This window comes from Mustelus asterias, chromosome 4, assembly GCF_964213995.1.
Source record: "Mustelus asterias chromosome 4, sMusAst1.hap1.1, whole genome shotgun sequence".
In the NCBI taxonomy this organism is placed as follows: Eukaryota; Metazoa; Chordata; class Chondrichthyes; order Carcharhiniformes; family Triakidae; genus Mustelus; species Mustelus asterias.
The window spans coordinates 58,614,819-58,632,832 of NC_135804.1; the positions used below are offsets into that span (position 1 = coordinate 58,614,819).

General features: G+C 42.6%; 1 protein-coding gene across 3 annotated transcripts in view; it reads right to left on the bottom strand.

Annotated features, from left to right (window-relative positions):
• Nucleotides 1–18,014, bottom strand: part of bbs2 (Bardet-Biedl syndrome 2) — a 74,771-nt gene that overhangs the window by 10,728 nt on the left and 46,029 nt on the right. For 2 of the 3 annotated variants that reach the window (XM_078211110.1, XM_078211111.1), the window contains exons 13-15: nucleotides 17,353–17,485; nucleotides 14,076–14,207; nucleotides 5,936–6,073 (exon numbers count right to left, since the gene is read on the bottom strand). In XM_078211110.1, coding sequence (XP_078067236.1) covers nucleotides 5,936–6,073; nucleotides 14,076–14,207; nucleotides 17,353–17,485 — 403 coding nt within the window. The remainder of the gene's footprint in view (nucleotides 1–5,935; nucleotides 6,074–14,075; nucleotides 14,208–17,352; nucleotides 17,486–18,014) is intronic. The other variant, XM_078211109.1, reaches the window with a different exon arrangement.

Sequence of the window (18,014 nt, forward strand, 5' to 3'; positions counted from 1 at the left end):
TTAAGCAAGCTACATAACCTTCAGAGCTCCCGCTCATGGCGACAGAGAACAGCATTTGTCGCCCTGACTATACTGTCCTCTATCACTCCTACATTCCTTTTCGCTCCCGCAGTTGAATGGCATCTTGCACAATGGTGCCATAGTCGGTTTGCTCATCCGGGCTGCTGCAATCTTTCCCCTTATTCACATGGGTAGCTAGCACCTCACACCTGTTGGTCAAAGTCAAGGACTGAAGCTCCTCCATTACTACCTGGTGGAACCCCATACCTGCCTGACTCACAGTCACAACCTACTGTCCCTTATCATTTACCAACTCTTAAAATTTTACTTTTTCTAAGGTGTATTACTGTCTCCTGGACAAACTATCCAGGTAACACTCACCCTCCCTGTTGCTCCATAATGCCTGCAACTCAGCAACTCTGAGCTGAAGTTGCTCAAGCCACAGACACTTACATGATTGTCCAGGTAATGCATTCCACAGATTCCCACATGTTGCAGTCACAGCATAACTGCCATGTCTGCCTAATCTTTCTTATTTAGTCAGTCAATTAGTCATTTATCTCCACAGCTAAAGTAATAGCAAGTCCCCTAGACTGGAGACTAAAAAAGAACATTCACCAGATACTGAAGGCTGAAAAAGGTATGAACTTTAGATTAAAACGTTTTAAGCTATAAATCTATTGTATATTATAAATAATGCTTAGTCACAACATACCGAAGGAATTGTTGCTCTAGGTTGTGAGCATGGTGTTACATACATAACATGAGAGAGCCACTCAAACCCTACAAAAGAAACTTTGGAATCAGAGGAGTAAACAACTAAAAATCTGTTTGGAAAAAGTGGAGAATAGAATTGTAGAATACCTACAGTGCAGAAGCAGGCCATATCAGCCCACTGAGTCTGCACTGACTCTATGACAGTGCATCTTACCCAGGCCCACCCCCTGCCCTATCCCCGTAACCCCACGCATTTATCCCACTAATCTTCTAACCTACACATCTTTGGACACTAAGGGGCAATTTACCATGACCATTCCACCTAACCGGCACATTTTGGGAGTGTGGGAGGAAACTGGAGCGCCCAGAGGAAACCCATGCAGAAACGGGGAGAATGTGCAAACTCCACACAGGCAGTCACCCAAGACCGGAATCGAACCCGCTGTGAGGCATCAGTGCTAATCTCTGTGCCACCGTGCATAGCTTTAAAAATTCTGCAAGATCCCTCTTGAACTTTTAAAAATGCCAGATTAAGGTCGAGTTGGAAGTCACCTGCAGCCAGATGCATCTATGAGGCCTTCAGATAATGCTCATAACTCCCCTTTTTCTGACAGAACTTGGAACAATATTCATACCAGCTTTCCCCCACCCAATCTTTCACCTGTCTCCAATGATGCACAACTCTCTTGCTAGTAATGCGACAGTGCTCAAGCCCAGAAACACACAACCCGAACGCACAGAGAGAGACATCTCTTCCCAAATTCAATCTGCCACTGAACAATTACCCATTTTCACAATATCCCCAATGCAATTTTGTAACACCCCTTCCCTCTGCACTTGAAGAATGCTGACCCCATCACCCATGGACTTTCCCTCTATAGCTTTTGCTCTCCCCTTCAATTCCCCTCATCTTTGTCTACACCACATTCACCTCAGCCCATCTTCATTCTTCCTTCATCCTCTTCAGTTTGTGGCAGTGTTGGGAATTAGAAATTACTGATAGGACATTTGATTTTTGATGGTATGATGTGTGTTTGAGCTGGGTCTGAATAAATGCCCGCTGAAGGTTTGGATTTTTAAAAGTTTTATTTTGGTCGATTTACGAGAATTTTAAAACACTGTAGTTTGTCTTTCCCGTGAAAATGGTTTCCTCTGCTGGGACCAGACATATAAAAATAAAAGCAATTGTATAAACGTCAGTAAAACAGTACTGGATTCAGGTCCACTCATTGGGAACATAATCCCAAACTCCTAACATTAACAAGATTATTTGTTTTACTCAGTGGGTTGCTAAGAAATGTAATGCCCAACCAGAAACCATAGAAGCAGAATTCATAATGGCTTTTAATTGGAAGAGAACAAAGTAAAAGTTTGAGGAAAGATCAGGGGGAGTGGACAACTCTTTCAGACAGACGAGTGGCCTCAATTTGTATAATTTTATGATTCCATCATTTAAATGTTATGAGCCCAAACATTCATCAACACATACCTACACATACATAATAAATCTATCTCACAATCATCTCAGGTTTTGTCCCAGACTGCAGAGACTATCTGAGGATTAGCTGGATTAAGGGCATGAAGATTGAATTTTTTTTCACAAAAAAAAAGGAACTTTTCAATGCAGCTTTGAGGGTGGAGAATAATGATTAGCCATTGTCATGAAAACAAACCTGGAACCAAGTTCTGGTGCAAGGTCATATCGGTACTTCAAACCATCTTTCCCTTATAGAAGAGCCTGCTGGAAATACGCTGCAAATTTATGTTGACTGAAATGTCCCACATTTATAGGGTTATTTTATTCCATTTCCAGAAGTGCATTTCATAGAAAAAGATTAGAAATTACTGTTGATGGTAATACTGGATGAAGGTGTGACTCCAATGAGCCCGGTCAGGTCTTCAAAGTTTCGGTAGGGGAACATGTGGCAAATAGTGACCACAATTCTGTTAGCTTTAGGATAGTGATGGAAAAGGATGAGTGGTGTCCCAAGGGTAAAGTGTTGGATTGGGGGAAGGCTAACTTTAGTGGGATTAGGCAGAAATTGGCAGCTCTTGATTGGGAGAGGCTGTTTGAGGGTAAATCCACATCTGGCATGTGGGAGTCTTTTAAGGAACAGTTGTTAGGGCTGCAGGACAGGCATGTGCCTGTAAAAAAGAAGGATAGGAAGGGTAGGATTCGAGAACCGTGGATAACCAGGGAAATTGAGGGACTGGTCAAAAAGAAAAGAGAGGCGTATGTCAGGTCCAGGCAGCTAAAAACGGAGGGAGCTCTGGAGGAGTACAAAGAAAGTAGGAAAGAACTCAAACGGGGAATTAGAAGAGCAAAAAGGGGTCACGAAATGTTCTTGGCAGACAGGATTAAGGAGAATCCCAAGGCATTTTATTCATACGTTAGGAACAAAAGGGTTGTCAGGGAAAAAATCGGACCTCTCAGGGACAAAAGTGGGGAATTATGCTTGGAGCCCAAAGAAGTAGGGGAGATCCTAAATGAATACTTTGCGTCGGTATTCATAAAGGAGAGGGATGTGTTGACTGGGAGTGTCTCGGAGGGGAGTGTTGAACCGTTGGAGAAAATCTCCATTACAAAGGAGGTAGTGTTAGGTATTTTAGAGAACATAAAGACTGACAAATCCCCAGGGCCTGATGGAATCTATCCAAGGCTGCTCAGGGAGACGAGAGATGAAATCGCTGGGCCTCTGACGCAAATCTTTGTCTCGTCACTGGACGCAGGTGAGGTCCCAGAGGATTGGAGGATAGCTAATGTGGTCCCGTTATTTAAGAAGGGTAGGAAGGATAACCCGGGTAATTATAGGCCGGTGAGCTTGACGTCTGTGGTGGGGAAGTTGTTGGAGAAGATTCTTAGAGATAGGATGTATGCGCATTTAGAAAGGAATAAACTCATTAACGATAGTCAGCATGGTTTTGTGAGAGGGAACCTGGTGGAGTTTTTTGAAGAAGTGACCAAAATGGTTGATGAGGGAAGGGCCGTGGATGTCGACTATATGGACTTTAGTAAAGCGTTTGACAAAGTCCCTCATGGTAGGCTGGTGAAAAAGGTTGGATCTCATGGGATAAAGGGGGAGGTGGCTCGATGGGTGGAGAACTGGCTTGGTCACAGAAGACAGAGGGTGGTAGTGGAAGGGTCTTTTTCCGGCTGGACGGCTGTGACTAGTGGTGTTCCGCAGGGCTCTGTATTAGGACCTCTGCTGTTTGTGATTTATATAAACGATCTGGAAGAAGGTGTAACTGGGGTGATCAGTAAGTTTGCGGACGACACAAAATTGGCAGGACTTGCAGATAGTGAGGAGCATTGTCAGAAGCTACAGAAGGATATAGATAGGCTGGAAATTTGGGCAAAGAAATGGCAGATGGAGTTCAATCCTGATAAATGCAAAGTGATGCATTTTGGTAGAAATAATGTAGGGAGGAGCTATACGATAAATGGCAGAACCATAAAGGGTGTAGATACACAGAGGGACCTGGGTGTGCAAGTCCACAGATCCTTGAAAGTGACGTCACAGGTGGAGAAGGTGGTGAAGAAGGCATATGGCATGCTTGCCTTTATAGGACGGGGCATAGAGTATAAAAGTTGGGGTCTGATGTTGTAGATGTATAGAACGTTGGTTCGGCCGCATTTGGAATACTGCGTCCAGTTCTGGTCGCCACACTACCAGAAGGACATGGAGGCTTTGGAGAGAGTACAGAGGAGGTTTACCAGGATGTTGCCTCGTATGGAGGGGCTTAGTTATGAGGAGAGATTGGGTAAACTGGGGTTGTTCTCCCTGGAAAGACGGAGGATGAGGGGAGACTTGATAGAGGTGTATAAAATTATGAAAGGCATAGATAGGGTGAACGGTGGGAAGCTTTTCCCCAGGTCGGTGGTGACGTTCATGAGGGGTCATAGGTTCAAGGTGAAGGGGGGGAGGTTTAACACAGATATCAGAAGGACATATTTTACACAGAGGGTGGTGGGGGCCTGGAATGCGCTGCCAGGCAAGGTGGTGGAGGTGGACACACTGGGAACGTTTAAGACTTATCTAGACAGCCATATGAACGGAGTGGGAATGGAGGGATACAAAAGAATGGTCTAGTTTGGACCAGGGAGCGGCGCGGGCTTGGAGGGCCGAAGGGCCTGTTCCTGTGCTGTATTGTTCTTTGTTCTCTTTGTTCTTTGTTCAATGTATGATGTTTCTCTCGCAAACTAATTTTTTTTTCTTTCAAGTCCCTTTCATAAAGCTTTCTTTTCATGTATTGGAAACAAAGTCATTACAGGTCATAATCAATCATACATACATACATGCGAGTTAGGGGCAGGAGTAGGCCATTCACCCCCTCGAGCCTGCTCTGAAACTAGTCACCAGTTAACTATGTTTATGAAGCAGGAATCCAGACAGTTGCTATATTTACCCGTCACTGGAATATTTCCATTGAGGTCAATCCAACCTCCATGAACAGGACTCTCAAGATTTCATCACTTTAGAAAGGATGTCAAGGCCTTGGAGAGGGAGGCAGAAGAGATTTACTAGAATGGAATGTGGAACTTTGAGTACATTTAAGTTTATTTATTAGTGTCACAAGTAGGCTTACATTAACACTGCAATGAAGCTAATGTGAAAATTCCCTAGTTGTCACACTCCGTTGTCTGTTCAGGTACATTGAGGGAGAATTTAGCATGGCCAATGCACCTAACCAGCACATTTTTCAGATTGTGTGAGGAAACCGAGCACCCGGAAGAAACCCACGTAGACACGGGGAGAATGTGCAAACTCCACACAGACAGTGACCCAAGCCGGGAATTGAACCTGGGTCTTTGGCGCTGTAAGGCAGCAGTGCTAACACTGTGCCACTGTGTCGCTCTCAGTTATGTGGAGAGGCAAAAAAAAGGAAGAGATTAAAATATAGTTCATAGAAATAAGTGAAGAGTATTCTAGTCTGAGGTGTGTCATCTTGCACTCTTCTTTGAAATCTAGTGTTTTTTTTACAAAGACTGCCTGTTCATCTCTCAAATTTCAGTCGTGAAAAGCTGAAGAATGTAACATCTGATTTATGGGTCTATCGGATTATTGATTCAGCTGACCTGTTTGATTAATTCCAAGAACCTTCAATGTAATGAAGGAAAAAGTGACAAAATGGTCCATAGGCCCAAACCCTATCAGCTTCAGATGCTGATGGTTGACATGTCTCCACATGAGAGTTATTGGATGAGTCACACACCTACCTGAACAAGTATTTGACGCAGCTCCTCAAAATAAGCTGGGAAGTCTGCTTCCACCTGCAGGTCTTCAATGGCCAAGAAAGATGCCATGGACTGGATGAGTTCACCAGCAAGATCAATATCCTCTGTTCCGATGGTGACCTGTTTGTAGGGAACAAATGCCAATGGAAATCATCATCAAAAACCAGTATCTTCTGAAATAAGGTTAGAAGGAACAAGCACTTGTCATTTACGCAATTCTACATTCAATGGTAGTACTTTTCCAACCCTCTGCAGAAAGGGGAGGTCTTCACCTTCTCATACTGGGTTAGATACGAGTCCATGTTCCAGAAGGAGAAAAAAGACAAGCAGCAATTTCAACTGTTTCCTAAATAATAATTATAATAGCTATAAGTTCAGAATGAGAAAACAGAAGTTAGTCCACAGTACGCTCCCTCCAGGAAGTGGTGGTGAGCTGCCTTCTTGAAGCGTTGCAGTCCAAGTGGTGTAGCTACACCCATGGTGCTGATAGGGAGGGAGTTCCAGGATTTTGACCGAGTGACAGTGGAGGAATGGCAATATATTTCCAAGTCAAGATGATGGTAACTTGGAGGGGAACATCCAGGTGGTGGTCTTCCCATGTATCTGCAGCCCTTGTCCTTCTAGATAGTGGTGGTTGTGGGTTTGGAGGATGATGTCTAAGGCGCATTAGGGGTTCCTGTAATACATCTTATAGATGGTACATGTTGTTGCTACAGTTTGTTGGTTTTGGAGGGAGTGAATGTTTGTGGATGGGATGCCAATAAAGTGGGCTCCTTTGTCTTGGATGGTGTCAAGCTACTTGAGTGTTGTAGGAACTGCACTCACCCAGGCAAGTGGAGAGTATTCCATCACATTCCTGACTTGTGCCTTGTAGATGGTGTACAAGCTTTGGGGAGTTAAGAGATGAGTTACTCGCCACACAATTCCTAGCCTCTGACTTTCTTTTATAGCCACAGTTTGTCCATTTCAGTTTCTTAGATTCATAGAATCCCCACAGTGCAGAACGAGGCCATTCGGCCCATTGAGCCTGCACCGACGACAATGCCACCCAGCCCCTATGCCCGTAACCCCACCTATTTACCCTGCAAATTCCCCTGACCTACACATCTTGGGACACTAAGGGGCAATTTAGCATGGCCAATCAAACCAACCCACACATCTTTGGACTGTGGGAGGATCCCGGAGCACCTGGAGGAAACCCACTTAGACACGGGGTGTAAGTTTTAGGGCAAATCCTCCATGGGATAAGGAAAATGGCCGACTGGTTGTCAGGAACCTTTACAGCCACATGAATATGCAAGAGGCTGGGAATAACGAGAAGGTCGAGACAGGGATAATCTAATCAACAGGAAACAAAGGAGAAACCATGGCCAGCAGACAAGAAGTAAATAGCCCAGCAGCAAGACAATGAGAACAGAGATCATTCCATCCACAGACAACATCAATGACTCAGCTCGCTGATGGGATTCCAATCAGGATGACTCAGAGAACATTTAAAAGACATTAAAATGTCAATTAAGGGCGGTCCCGACAGTTCCGGCCCTTTTTGTCCCAGTCAATCGAAACTATCGATGATCAGAAACTGTTTTGTGAGAGAGAATCACTGGGTTTAGGTTTTAAAAAGGGACAAGCAAGCTCTGGTTCTCTCTCTTTTCTCTTCGGACCAGCATAGCAGCACTCTTCTCTCTCTTCTCCTGTTGCTGCCTGCCTCTCGTTCGTCTCCGGCACGCAGCCCGAAGCCCACTGAGCAATTTAAACTAGGGTTGTGAGTATCCGCTGGTAATTCGCGAAGTTCCCGAGATCATCATAGTGGATGAGGCTTTGGGGAAAGGAGGGGGGGGGCTTTTGCATGCACCTTTCATAGTTTAAGACACTGGTAAATTGTGTAAAGTAAGCATTCCGTTGTGCCCGTTTTAGTATTCCTTCCATAGCTATAGTCTTATAGAGCATAAGGCATGGTGTGTTGTTTTCCTGATGTTTGGTGATTGACCTTGATGTTTTAACAAATATATATATATCTTTGACTTCCATTGGAGTCCGTTTTGATCTTTTCAATTTCTCACCAACGATCTCTGACCAAGTCACAATATTAAATATCCCTTACCATAATTCCGGAGTCTAGAACTGAGGGTACCCTGGGCGCTTCGAAACCACCCACTCAGGAAAGGCTGCCAGGTAGTGGATAGGCAGCAGTTTCCTTTTCTCTCTCTTGGGAGGGCTACTCTAGTGAAGTAGACGCAAGGTGGCCGTTGTTCCATCGGCGAGAGAGAGAATCACTCGGGCATTGGTGGGGTTTGGGTAATGGAGAACCAAACCTAAAATAAGCCCAGTGGAGTTAAAAAGGGGATCCCACTACAGGGGAGAATGTGCAAACTCCACACAGTCACCTGAGGCCAGAATTGAACCCAGGTCTCTAGCACTGTGAGGCAGCAGTGCCAACTATTGTGCCACCGTGCTGTCCCAATGGTAACCCTCAAAATGTTGATAGTGGGGGATTCATCTATGGCAATGTCATCGAATGTCAAGGAACAATAGTTAGATTCTCTGTTGGTGGAAAAGGTCACTGTCTGGCACTTGTGCGGCACGGATACGACTTGCCACTTGTCAGCCCAAGCCTGGATATTGTCCATGTCTTGCTGCATTTGGCTACCAAATAAACCTGTTGGACTTTAACCTGGTGCTGTTAGACTTCTTACTGTGTTTACCCCAGTCCAACGCCGGCATCTCCACATTATTGCTGCATTTGGACATGGATTGCTTCAGCATCTTAGGAATTGTAAATGGTGCTGAAATTATTAGTGAGCATACCCTGACTTTATGATGGAAGGAAGGTCACTGATGAAGTAGTTGTAGTTGGACACTCCCTGAGGAACTCCTGTCGCTTTAATGTCCAGCCTTCATTACATCCACTGATACCATCCTTGAGATGCCAACAGGATGAAAACTGCAAAATTTCAAACAGCAATGCTGCTCTACAACTATATTTATTCTATTTGCCTTCAAACTAGCCCACGACCATCCAATTGTTTTTAAACAACTTGGACATTGCATGTAATTTATTCTACATAGAATCATAGAATAATACAGCATAAAAGTGGACATTCAGCTCATTGACTCCGCACCTGCTGTGTCAAAGAAAACTTGAATTGGCTCACTCTCTAGCTCTTTCCCCATATCCCTGTAATTTTCCTCCTTTAAATATGTGTCCAATTGCTTTTTGAAAGACATTCTTTCCACATAATTTGCAGTACATTACTGTGATCCTAGTGATACAGGAAATATCCTGATAGATAACCCTGCCTGTGATAATGGTCTGGTATGCTTCATTTAATCCTTTGTGCTTCATATGCCCATATATACTCATTTGTACAGCAAAATGAATTATGCCGATCTTCAATGTTGTTTAAGACTTTTAACCAATTGTGATATTGTTCCCTCAACTCCATGATCACCATTTAAGAATATTGACTATTCACACATTCCATGCCTCTGAACATTTATGGATCTGATATCTCAATTGGTTAAAAGCCACACATAACTGAGACACTCAAACAGGAAGACTTCCAAAAGAAACCTATTAGCATTATAGAATCATAGAATAGTACAGCATAAAAGCTGAGATAACTGACCATGGCAGATTCAATTGGTGATATAATTGATCTTAGTTCCTTCGGATTGGCAAGATAAAATTGGCTGGGATATGCACTCCTAACCTTTATTTTGAGGTATTCATTTTTGCAGATAGGATCAAACTCATATTCACTGTGGTGCCCTATGAAGTGGCACAACCTGTCAAAATTTGGTTCACATACAATTAATTATCACTTGGGCAAGGTCCCAGAAAACATTAGGCATTTGCAGATGCCTTCGAGAGAGGAAAAGGGGAGAAAAATAGCAGGAAGATCAGGAAGGAGTTTTTAAAATGGTGGCAAGTGATAAGCACTCTCAGCGCCAGGGACCCGGGTTCAATTCCGGCCTTAGGTGACTGTGTGCAGTTTACAGTAGTGGGTCGGATCTCAAACAATGACGAGACAGAGTACAGGAATGAGATAGAGAATCTGGTGAACTGGTGCGGCAACAATAATCTCTCCCTCAATGTCAACAAAATGAAGGAGATTGTCATCGACTTCAGGAAGTGTAAAGGAGAACATGCCCCTGTCTACATCAACGGGGACAAAGTGGAAAGGGTCAAGAGCTTCAAGTTTTTAAGCGTCCAGATCACCAACAATCTGTCCTGATCCCCCCATACTGACACTATAGTTAAGAAAGTCCACCAACGCCTCTACTTTCTCAGAAAACTAAGGAAATTTGGCATGAGAGCTACGACTCTCACCAACTTTTACAGATGCACCATAGAAAGCACTCTTTCTGGTTGTATCACAGCTTGATATGACGCCTGCTCCGCCCAAGACTGCAAGAAATTACAAAAGGTCATGAACGTAGCCCAATCCATCACGCAAACCAGCCTCCCATCCATTGACTCGGTCTTCACTTCCCACTGCCTCGGCAAAGCAGCCAGCATAACTAAGGACCCCACGCACCCCGGACATTCTCTCTTCCACCTTCTTGTGTCGGGAAAAAGATACAAAAATCTGAGGTCACGTACCAACTGACTCAAGAACAGCTTCTTCCCTGCTGCCTTCAGACTTTTGAATGGACCTATCTTGCATTAAGTTGATCTTTCCCTACACCCTAGCTATGACTGTAACACTACATTCTGCACTCTCTCATTTCCTTCTCTATGAATGGTATGCTCTGTCTGTATAGTGCGCATGAAACAATACTTTTCATTGTATGCTAATACATGTGACAATAATAAATCAAATCAAAAAATATATTTTCCCCGTGTTTGTGTGGATTTCCTCTGGGTGCTCCGGTTTCCTCCCATGGTCCAAATATGTTCAGGTTAGGTTGTCTGCCCATGCTAAGTTGCCCCTTCATGTCAAGGAGATTAGCAGGTTAAATACAGGGTTACAGGGATAGGCCCTGGGTGGGATTGTTGTCGGTGAAGGCTCGATGGGCCAAATAACCTCCTCCTGCATTGTAAGGATTCTATGAAAATTGGACTAGGCTCTTGGTCCCAGCTAAGCTATTTTTCTTCAACAAGTAGGTCAATTCTGTAAGTCTATTCTTGTAATTGAGTATTTTGATTCCTAGAATCAGCCTTGTTGATCTTCCCAATGCATCAATCTCCAATTAAAGATAGGGTGCCAAATTTGCATGCAAAGTTCCAAATGTGGCCTCACTATTGAGCTATACAATAGTTTAATTCTTTTTGTTATCAAATAATCTTTCTTGGCAGTCAGATGGTAGAAGAGAAGGTCATTGCTGGCCACCGCTCTAACAAAAAATAAAGTGCTGGGAAAACTGAGCAGGTGCGGTAGGCATCTGCAGAAGGAGAAATAGAGTTTATGTTTCAAGTCCAACATAACTCTTCTTCAGAACTGAGTGGATTAAAACATAAACTCGGTTTCTCCCTCCATAGATGCTGCCCGACCTGCTGAGTTTGTCTAGCCCTTCCTGCTTTTGTATCAGATCTTCAGCATCCACAGTATTTTGCTTTTATTTTAGCTAAAATAAAAACATCAGACTTACAAACCTGAACATGTTTGTTCCTAGAAGCATATATTTGAAGAGCTAGTACAGACAGGGATAGTTTGTAAGTTACAGATTTTTTAAAAGGTTAATGCTTACTGCAGTAAGTCTGATTAATTGAGGCAAGTGCACAATGGCTGTGTCTTTGCCTCTGAAATGCATCCCAACTTGATTGACCTTTTGGACAGCATAGACTGGATAGCTTTAATCAATGTTTAATAATTGCATAAAAGCAAATTACTGCAGATACTGGAATCTCAAACAAAAGCAGACAATCTCAGCAAAGGTCTGACAGCAGATAGAGAGAGGATAGAGCTAACAGTTCAAGTCTGGATGACCACATATAGTGTTGAGCAAAAAGGTTGTGAAAATTATTAAAAAGCTGCAAGAGTGCCATAAGAAGAAAGGAGTCGCAAATAGATGACACCCATTATGAACTGAATATTGGAATGTATCTGCTGCCATGGTGTCAATGTTGGTTTTCTGAATGATTATTCTTTTATCCTCCACCCTCGCTCCATCAGTCACTGTGAATAAGCATCTGCTCAGTAACAGCAAATGTTTGGAAGCTGAACAAAGTGATAGTGTAGTGGACCTATAAGCACATTGTGCAGTTTCAATGTGTTGAAAAATCCTCAGAAATAGAAATATTTCAACAGTAATTGAAGATTAATCAGAGCTCGGTTTGGAATAAATCATTACCCTGAACACATATGGTTTGTAAATGGATTACTGACATTAATATTTATACTTGTAACCTCAGCTGCCCCTTTCGTGCATAACTTCCCATTTCTTTATGCAATGTACTTTATATTTAAACAACACAGATCAAGAAAGGATGAGAAAATTGGATTCTTTTTACTATGTAGAGTTTTTTTTCTAAATTTTTTGAGACAGGCCTTGAGTAAATTCAAAGGGACAATTGATGCAGTGCCATGGCGGACACCTTTCTTATCCAAAGACTGGAAGAATGCCATGTTGCATTACCCTGATCAGGGAAGCTGGATAACTTGGGTACATTTGCCCCACTAGCCCAGTTTGTGATGATTTACATAAAAGTTTCATAGGATTACATTGGATACTTGGCACAGAAACAGGCCATTTGGCCCAATCAGCCCATGCCAGCAGCTCTGCGCACTCGAGCCTCCTCTTTTCTTTTCTCATCTAAATCTACCATCATCTCATCACTGACAATCAACAGCAAACAACAAACAAGGGGAGGCTTGCACAGTTTTACCATACAAGGCACATTTAACAGCAAAGAAAGTACCAAGAAATTGGTTGGAGGGTCATCACAATGTTAGAATATTGAAGTCTAAGGAACAGGAGAAAGGGGCTGGTATCATTTTACAATATCAGGGCTTTTAATAATGTGGAAAGGGAGAGGAAGCTAGCAGGATTTCTGACAATCGCATTTGTTTTCTTTTTTCTATGACTGTATCATGGTCACGTATTGAATACTCACCTGTTCCAACATAAGCTATTCCAGTGGAAAGTGGCAAACATAAGTATTGGAATCAAAAATAAAGAAACCTTAGCTATGATGATTCCCTGGTATTCACACTGAATTTTGATGCATCTTGTTGTCTGCACATGTCATGTGACGGTGCCACAAATCTCACTTAACAGGGAACTTGGAAATCTACAATCTTCCTGTTGTTACTACTTGTCCAAAATAAAGAAAAGTATGTTTGTATGAGATGAAAACACATGGATAAACTGCTGGGAGTGCCTGGGGGGTTAGTCATTCCATCAGATCCTTGATGCTGGTCATTGGGGATTTATTTTTATGGGCGTACAGTTTAAGTTCAGTTGTCAATGGAATAAACTGTTAATATTTCAGAAGAGGTTTCCTCTCCTGTCAACAGAAAATATAATAACATTGAGAACACAAACACAATGAGGTAATGATGTTGTTTTATGAAGCAATGGTTTGGCCAGAGTAGAGTTTTGTGTGCAGTTTTCCATAGTCTATTATAGAAAGGACATATCAGCCATAAAGAACACATATTAATTGAAACAATACTAGAGATGAGGAATTACAATTATAAAGTGAGATTTGAGATGTTTGGATTATTTTCAAATGTTGTGTGAGGGCTAAGAGAAAATTCAATGGAGGTTCTTAAAATTATGAAGGTTTCAACAGTGTGAGTAGGGAAAGATTATTTCTTCTGATTGGGAAGTCAATGAAGGAGACCATCAATGTACAACTGCCACAAAAAGAATGAAGTTAAGAGAAATTTCTCTACATGATGAGTATTGGAACACAGATTGCTTTGCCCATGGGGTGAAAGTGAAGATGAGGTCATTGCATCTTTTAACAGATAAACATTTGAAGTAGAGGAAGATATAAAACTATAGAGAAGATAGCAAGGCAGTGAAATTAGTTTGGAAACTCTAGCAAAAGAAGTACACAAACATGATAGGTCAAATGGCCTCCTTCTGTGCTGTGAACTTCTTTAGGTCTGTTGCACTGTTTGCAAAATCACCAATTTTTTGAAAAGTCAGTTTAGCGAATTAATCTTACCTCTCCATTTGTATCCATTTTAATGCTCAGCTGTCCACCATCTCTCAGAGATGTGAAGCAGACTTCCAACGGCATACTGGGACAGTCAATGTCTTCAGGTACAAGGAAGTTCTGATTCATCCACATCACAACCTGTAAAGAGGATGGCAAATGAGACACAGAGGGGTAACCTCAGTAACCACATTCAGACAGCTCTCTATACATCACAGTGGAAACATATTTTTTTTATTCTTTCATGAGATGTGAGCATTGCTGGCTGAGCCAGCATTTGTTGGCAATCCCTAATTGCCCTTGAACTGAGTGGCTTGCAAGATCATTCCAAGGGGCAAATAAGGGTCAACCACATTGCTGTGGGTCTGGAGTCACACATAGGCCAGACCGGGTTAGGAAGGCAGATTTCCTTCTCTAAAGGGGATTAGTGAATTGGATGGGTTTTTATAATAATCAACAATGGCTTCATGGTCATCATTAGACTTTAAATTCCAGATTTTTATTGAACTCAAATTTCACCATCTGCCATGGTGGGACTTGAACCTGGGACCTCAGAGTATTACTCTGGGTATTTGGCTCACCAGTCCAATGACAAGACTACCACCTCCTGCAACCACAATTAGCCCATTTCATATACACTATAGAGGAAGTATTAACTTGGTAAACCTCATCAACCAGCTCTCAACATACAATATCTGTAAAACCATCACTGAAACAGACCAACTTATCCTCCATCATTTGGCCATCTGCTTCATCACAGCTCTGTTTTGAAGAATGAAACTAAAGAACCCATAGTTTCATTAGGTAGAATTTTACAAACCCCACCAGACAGTTTGCACATGTTAGGGCCCATAAAATTCACTGAGTGGCTTTTCCACTTACCACTGAGCCAGAAATTTAACTGGGAGAGGAGGAGCATGCTAGGCCCTCAGGCGGCCCCATTTGAGGCCTTTAAGTGACCAATTATCGGCTATTTAAAGACCACTTCTGGTCCACCTGCAATTTTGAGATCAGTAGGAAGAGCATAAGGATGAGTGGTATGCCTGGCGCGTTAGCCTCTATCCTGGTCATGCCACACCACCAACACCTGCCCTCGCCCCAAACCCCAGGGTGCTCCCTCTTCCCTCCAGGCATTTCCAATACAACCCCAACACTCCCTCTTTCTAATCACTATTTTAAATATCTCCCATTGGTGTTCTAACAACTCTATTTACTTTCCCTTGATCCATTCTTATCCCCTCAAAATTAGCTTTGTCCCCCCCATGTACTACAATAGTTTTAAAGTTTATTTATTAGTGTCACAAGTAGGCTTACATTAACACTGCAATGAAGTTACTGTGAAAATCCCCTAGTCGCCACACCCCAGTGCATCTTCGGGTACACTGAGGGAGAATTTAGCATGGCCAATGCACTTAACCAGCACTTTCGGACTGCGGGAGGAAACCGGAGCACCCAGAGGAAACTCACGCAGATACGAGGAGAATGTGCAGACTCCGCATAGACAGTGACCTAAGCTGGGAATCGAACCCAGGTCCCTGGCCCTGTGAGGCAGCAGTGCTAACCACTGTGCCGTCTTACTTAAGTCTCTCAGTTATTATTTTAAGCCTTATTAGATTATGATTGATTTTGCCTAGTACCTTCAGAAAATATCACAGTAAACAATGTTTTAGAGATGTAACATTACTGAAAATACAAGTTACAAGCAGTCTGCTATAATGGGGGGTGTGTCTCAGAGACTATTATGATGAGGGCCACATTTGATTTGATTATGGTGAGTAAATTAGAATCATAGAATCCCTACAGTGCAGAAGGAGGCTATTCGGCCCAACGAGCCAGCACCAACAATCCCAACCAGACCCTATCCCCATAACCCTATGTATTTAGGGTGCTAATCCCCCCGACGCTAAGGGTCAATTTAACATGGCCAATCAACCTAACCCGCACATCTTTGGAGTGTGGGAGGAAACTGGAGCACCCGGAGGAAACCCACGCAGACACGGGGAGAACATGCAAACTCCACATAGTCACCCGAGGCAGGAAGCTAGAGGAGAAGATTCAAGGTATGCGCAATGGCTACAGTGAAAAGTTCACCTCAGAAGTTGTTGCAAGGAAGGTTACATCATACTAGAGATAGAAAGACTTGCGTTTATGTTGCACTTTTTATGATCACTGGATGTCCTAAAGTGCTTTATAGCCAATGAAGTACTTTTTGAAGTGTGGTCATTGTTGTAGGCTGATGGTGAAGGTACAGTGGTTGTGGTACAGTACTTGACTCACCGAGGCACCTACAGTTATCGAAGCATTATAGAGGAGGATGTTCTAAGCAAGAAGTTTATTTCATAGATGGTGTTATGCCTGGTGCCTCTGCTAAAGAGTACACAGAACATTTATGTCCATTTATAAATGATTTAATGATAATACTTTGTAATTAAACACGGTAGTGCTTGGACCTTTGCAAACATAGACCAAATCTAAAGAAGTCATGCTCTAATAGACATCTTATTAAACCTTAAGCTAATCTAATTCTTATAACAGTATATTAACATAAAACTGGGCTCCATATAGATCGGCACAGTTCACACCCTCAGTGATTAAGATTATTATATTTGCTGGTTATCTCAGATCACCCGGATTATAACCACTCATACCCCGCCCTGAAAAGCCAGAAATGGATCTCATTTTAATTTTCTTTGTTTTCTGCTTGCCAGCTGGTCAGATTGAAAGTCTGTCTGACTGTTGAGTGGGAAGGCCTACACTGGGAGGCCTCAACCAAGGAGTGGAAAAGAAGAAAGGTGGGACAGGTGGGATTGGTGGTGGGGAGGAACAGAGGTAGATTCAGGTCACAGTGGAGATCATAAGTTGACCTGGAGACTGCCTTGTCCATGCTGTGGAGGTTTAAATTCCACCCCCCAAGCCTTATCAGATTGTTTCAGTGATATGGGCACTTGCCATGCACATTTTTCACTCTCACCCTTGCCCCATCTCAGTATTATGATTGTGCTCTTCAACTTTAGCTTTTTGTTCATTAATCTCTCCCCTCCTTTCTTTCTGATAGATCCTCAACCCATTCTTTGAAAGGAATTAAAATCTTTGCAATACTTCACCAGTTTTAGCCATTTCTACAGCATTCAAAAGTCACTGCGCAACATTTAATTACTATGTCCTGAATTACCGCAATGTCATTCAGCTTTAGTGATGCCCTGAGCTATGGTCTCTGGCCTTTCACCCAAGGTTCTAGATCAGTAATAACAAAATAACCATAGGATCAAGATGCATTCTGACTTACCCTCTGTACACGATCGCTGACTGTGAAGGTGACGTAGCTCTGAGGCTCAGAAGCAGTCCCTGGTGTGCGTTGGGCATACATTGAGAATCGAGGCAACTGCCTTGTCAGCTCGAACACGTGGAACTGCATGCTGCTTAGAAGTATCACAATACATCCACTTTAATTCAGACATCTTCATGTTTTTTTTCGCTCATCCAGTTCAACAAAATAGTTTTACAGCCACATTTATTCAACTGAATTTCTGTATAATTCTAGAGATCATATAGATAATGGCACACAGACTGAGCTCTCTCAGAGCTGCTCCTCACAGTACAGTGATCACTTCTATCATGTTTGGTGTTTTACATCTTTACAGAAATGTTGAACAGTTTGCCAGTTTACTATTTGAACATGACCAACTATCCTGCTTTGGGTGAGGCAGTAATGCATTCCATTGCAGTTTCAGGAATAGAGACATAAGAATAGGTATATGACTTCAAACCAAAATAGAGAAAGTATGTGCCTTTTCAAACATCTCAGCAACTTCCAATGCTGCATCAGTCATCTTGTCTAATCACCTTTCACACACAAGATTTCAAAAAATGCAAATTAATTTGCACGTATCAACATCAGACCATACAACCCACTGAGCTTGCCATTTTGGTCACAGCAGCTCCATTCCA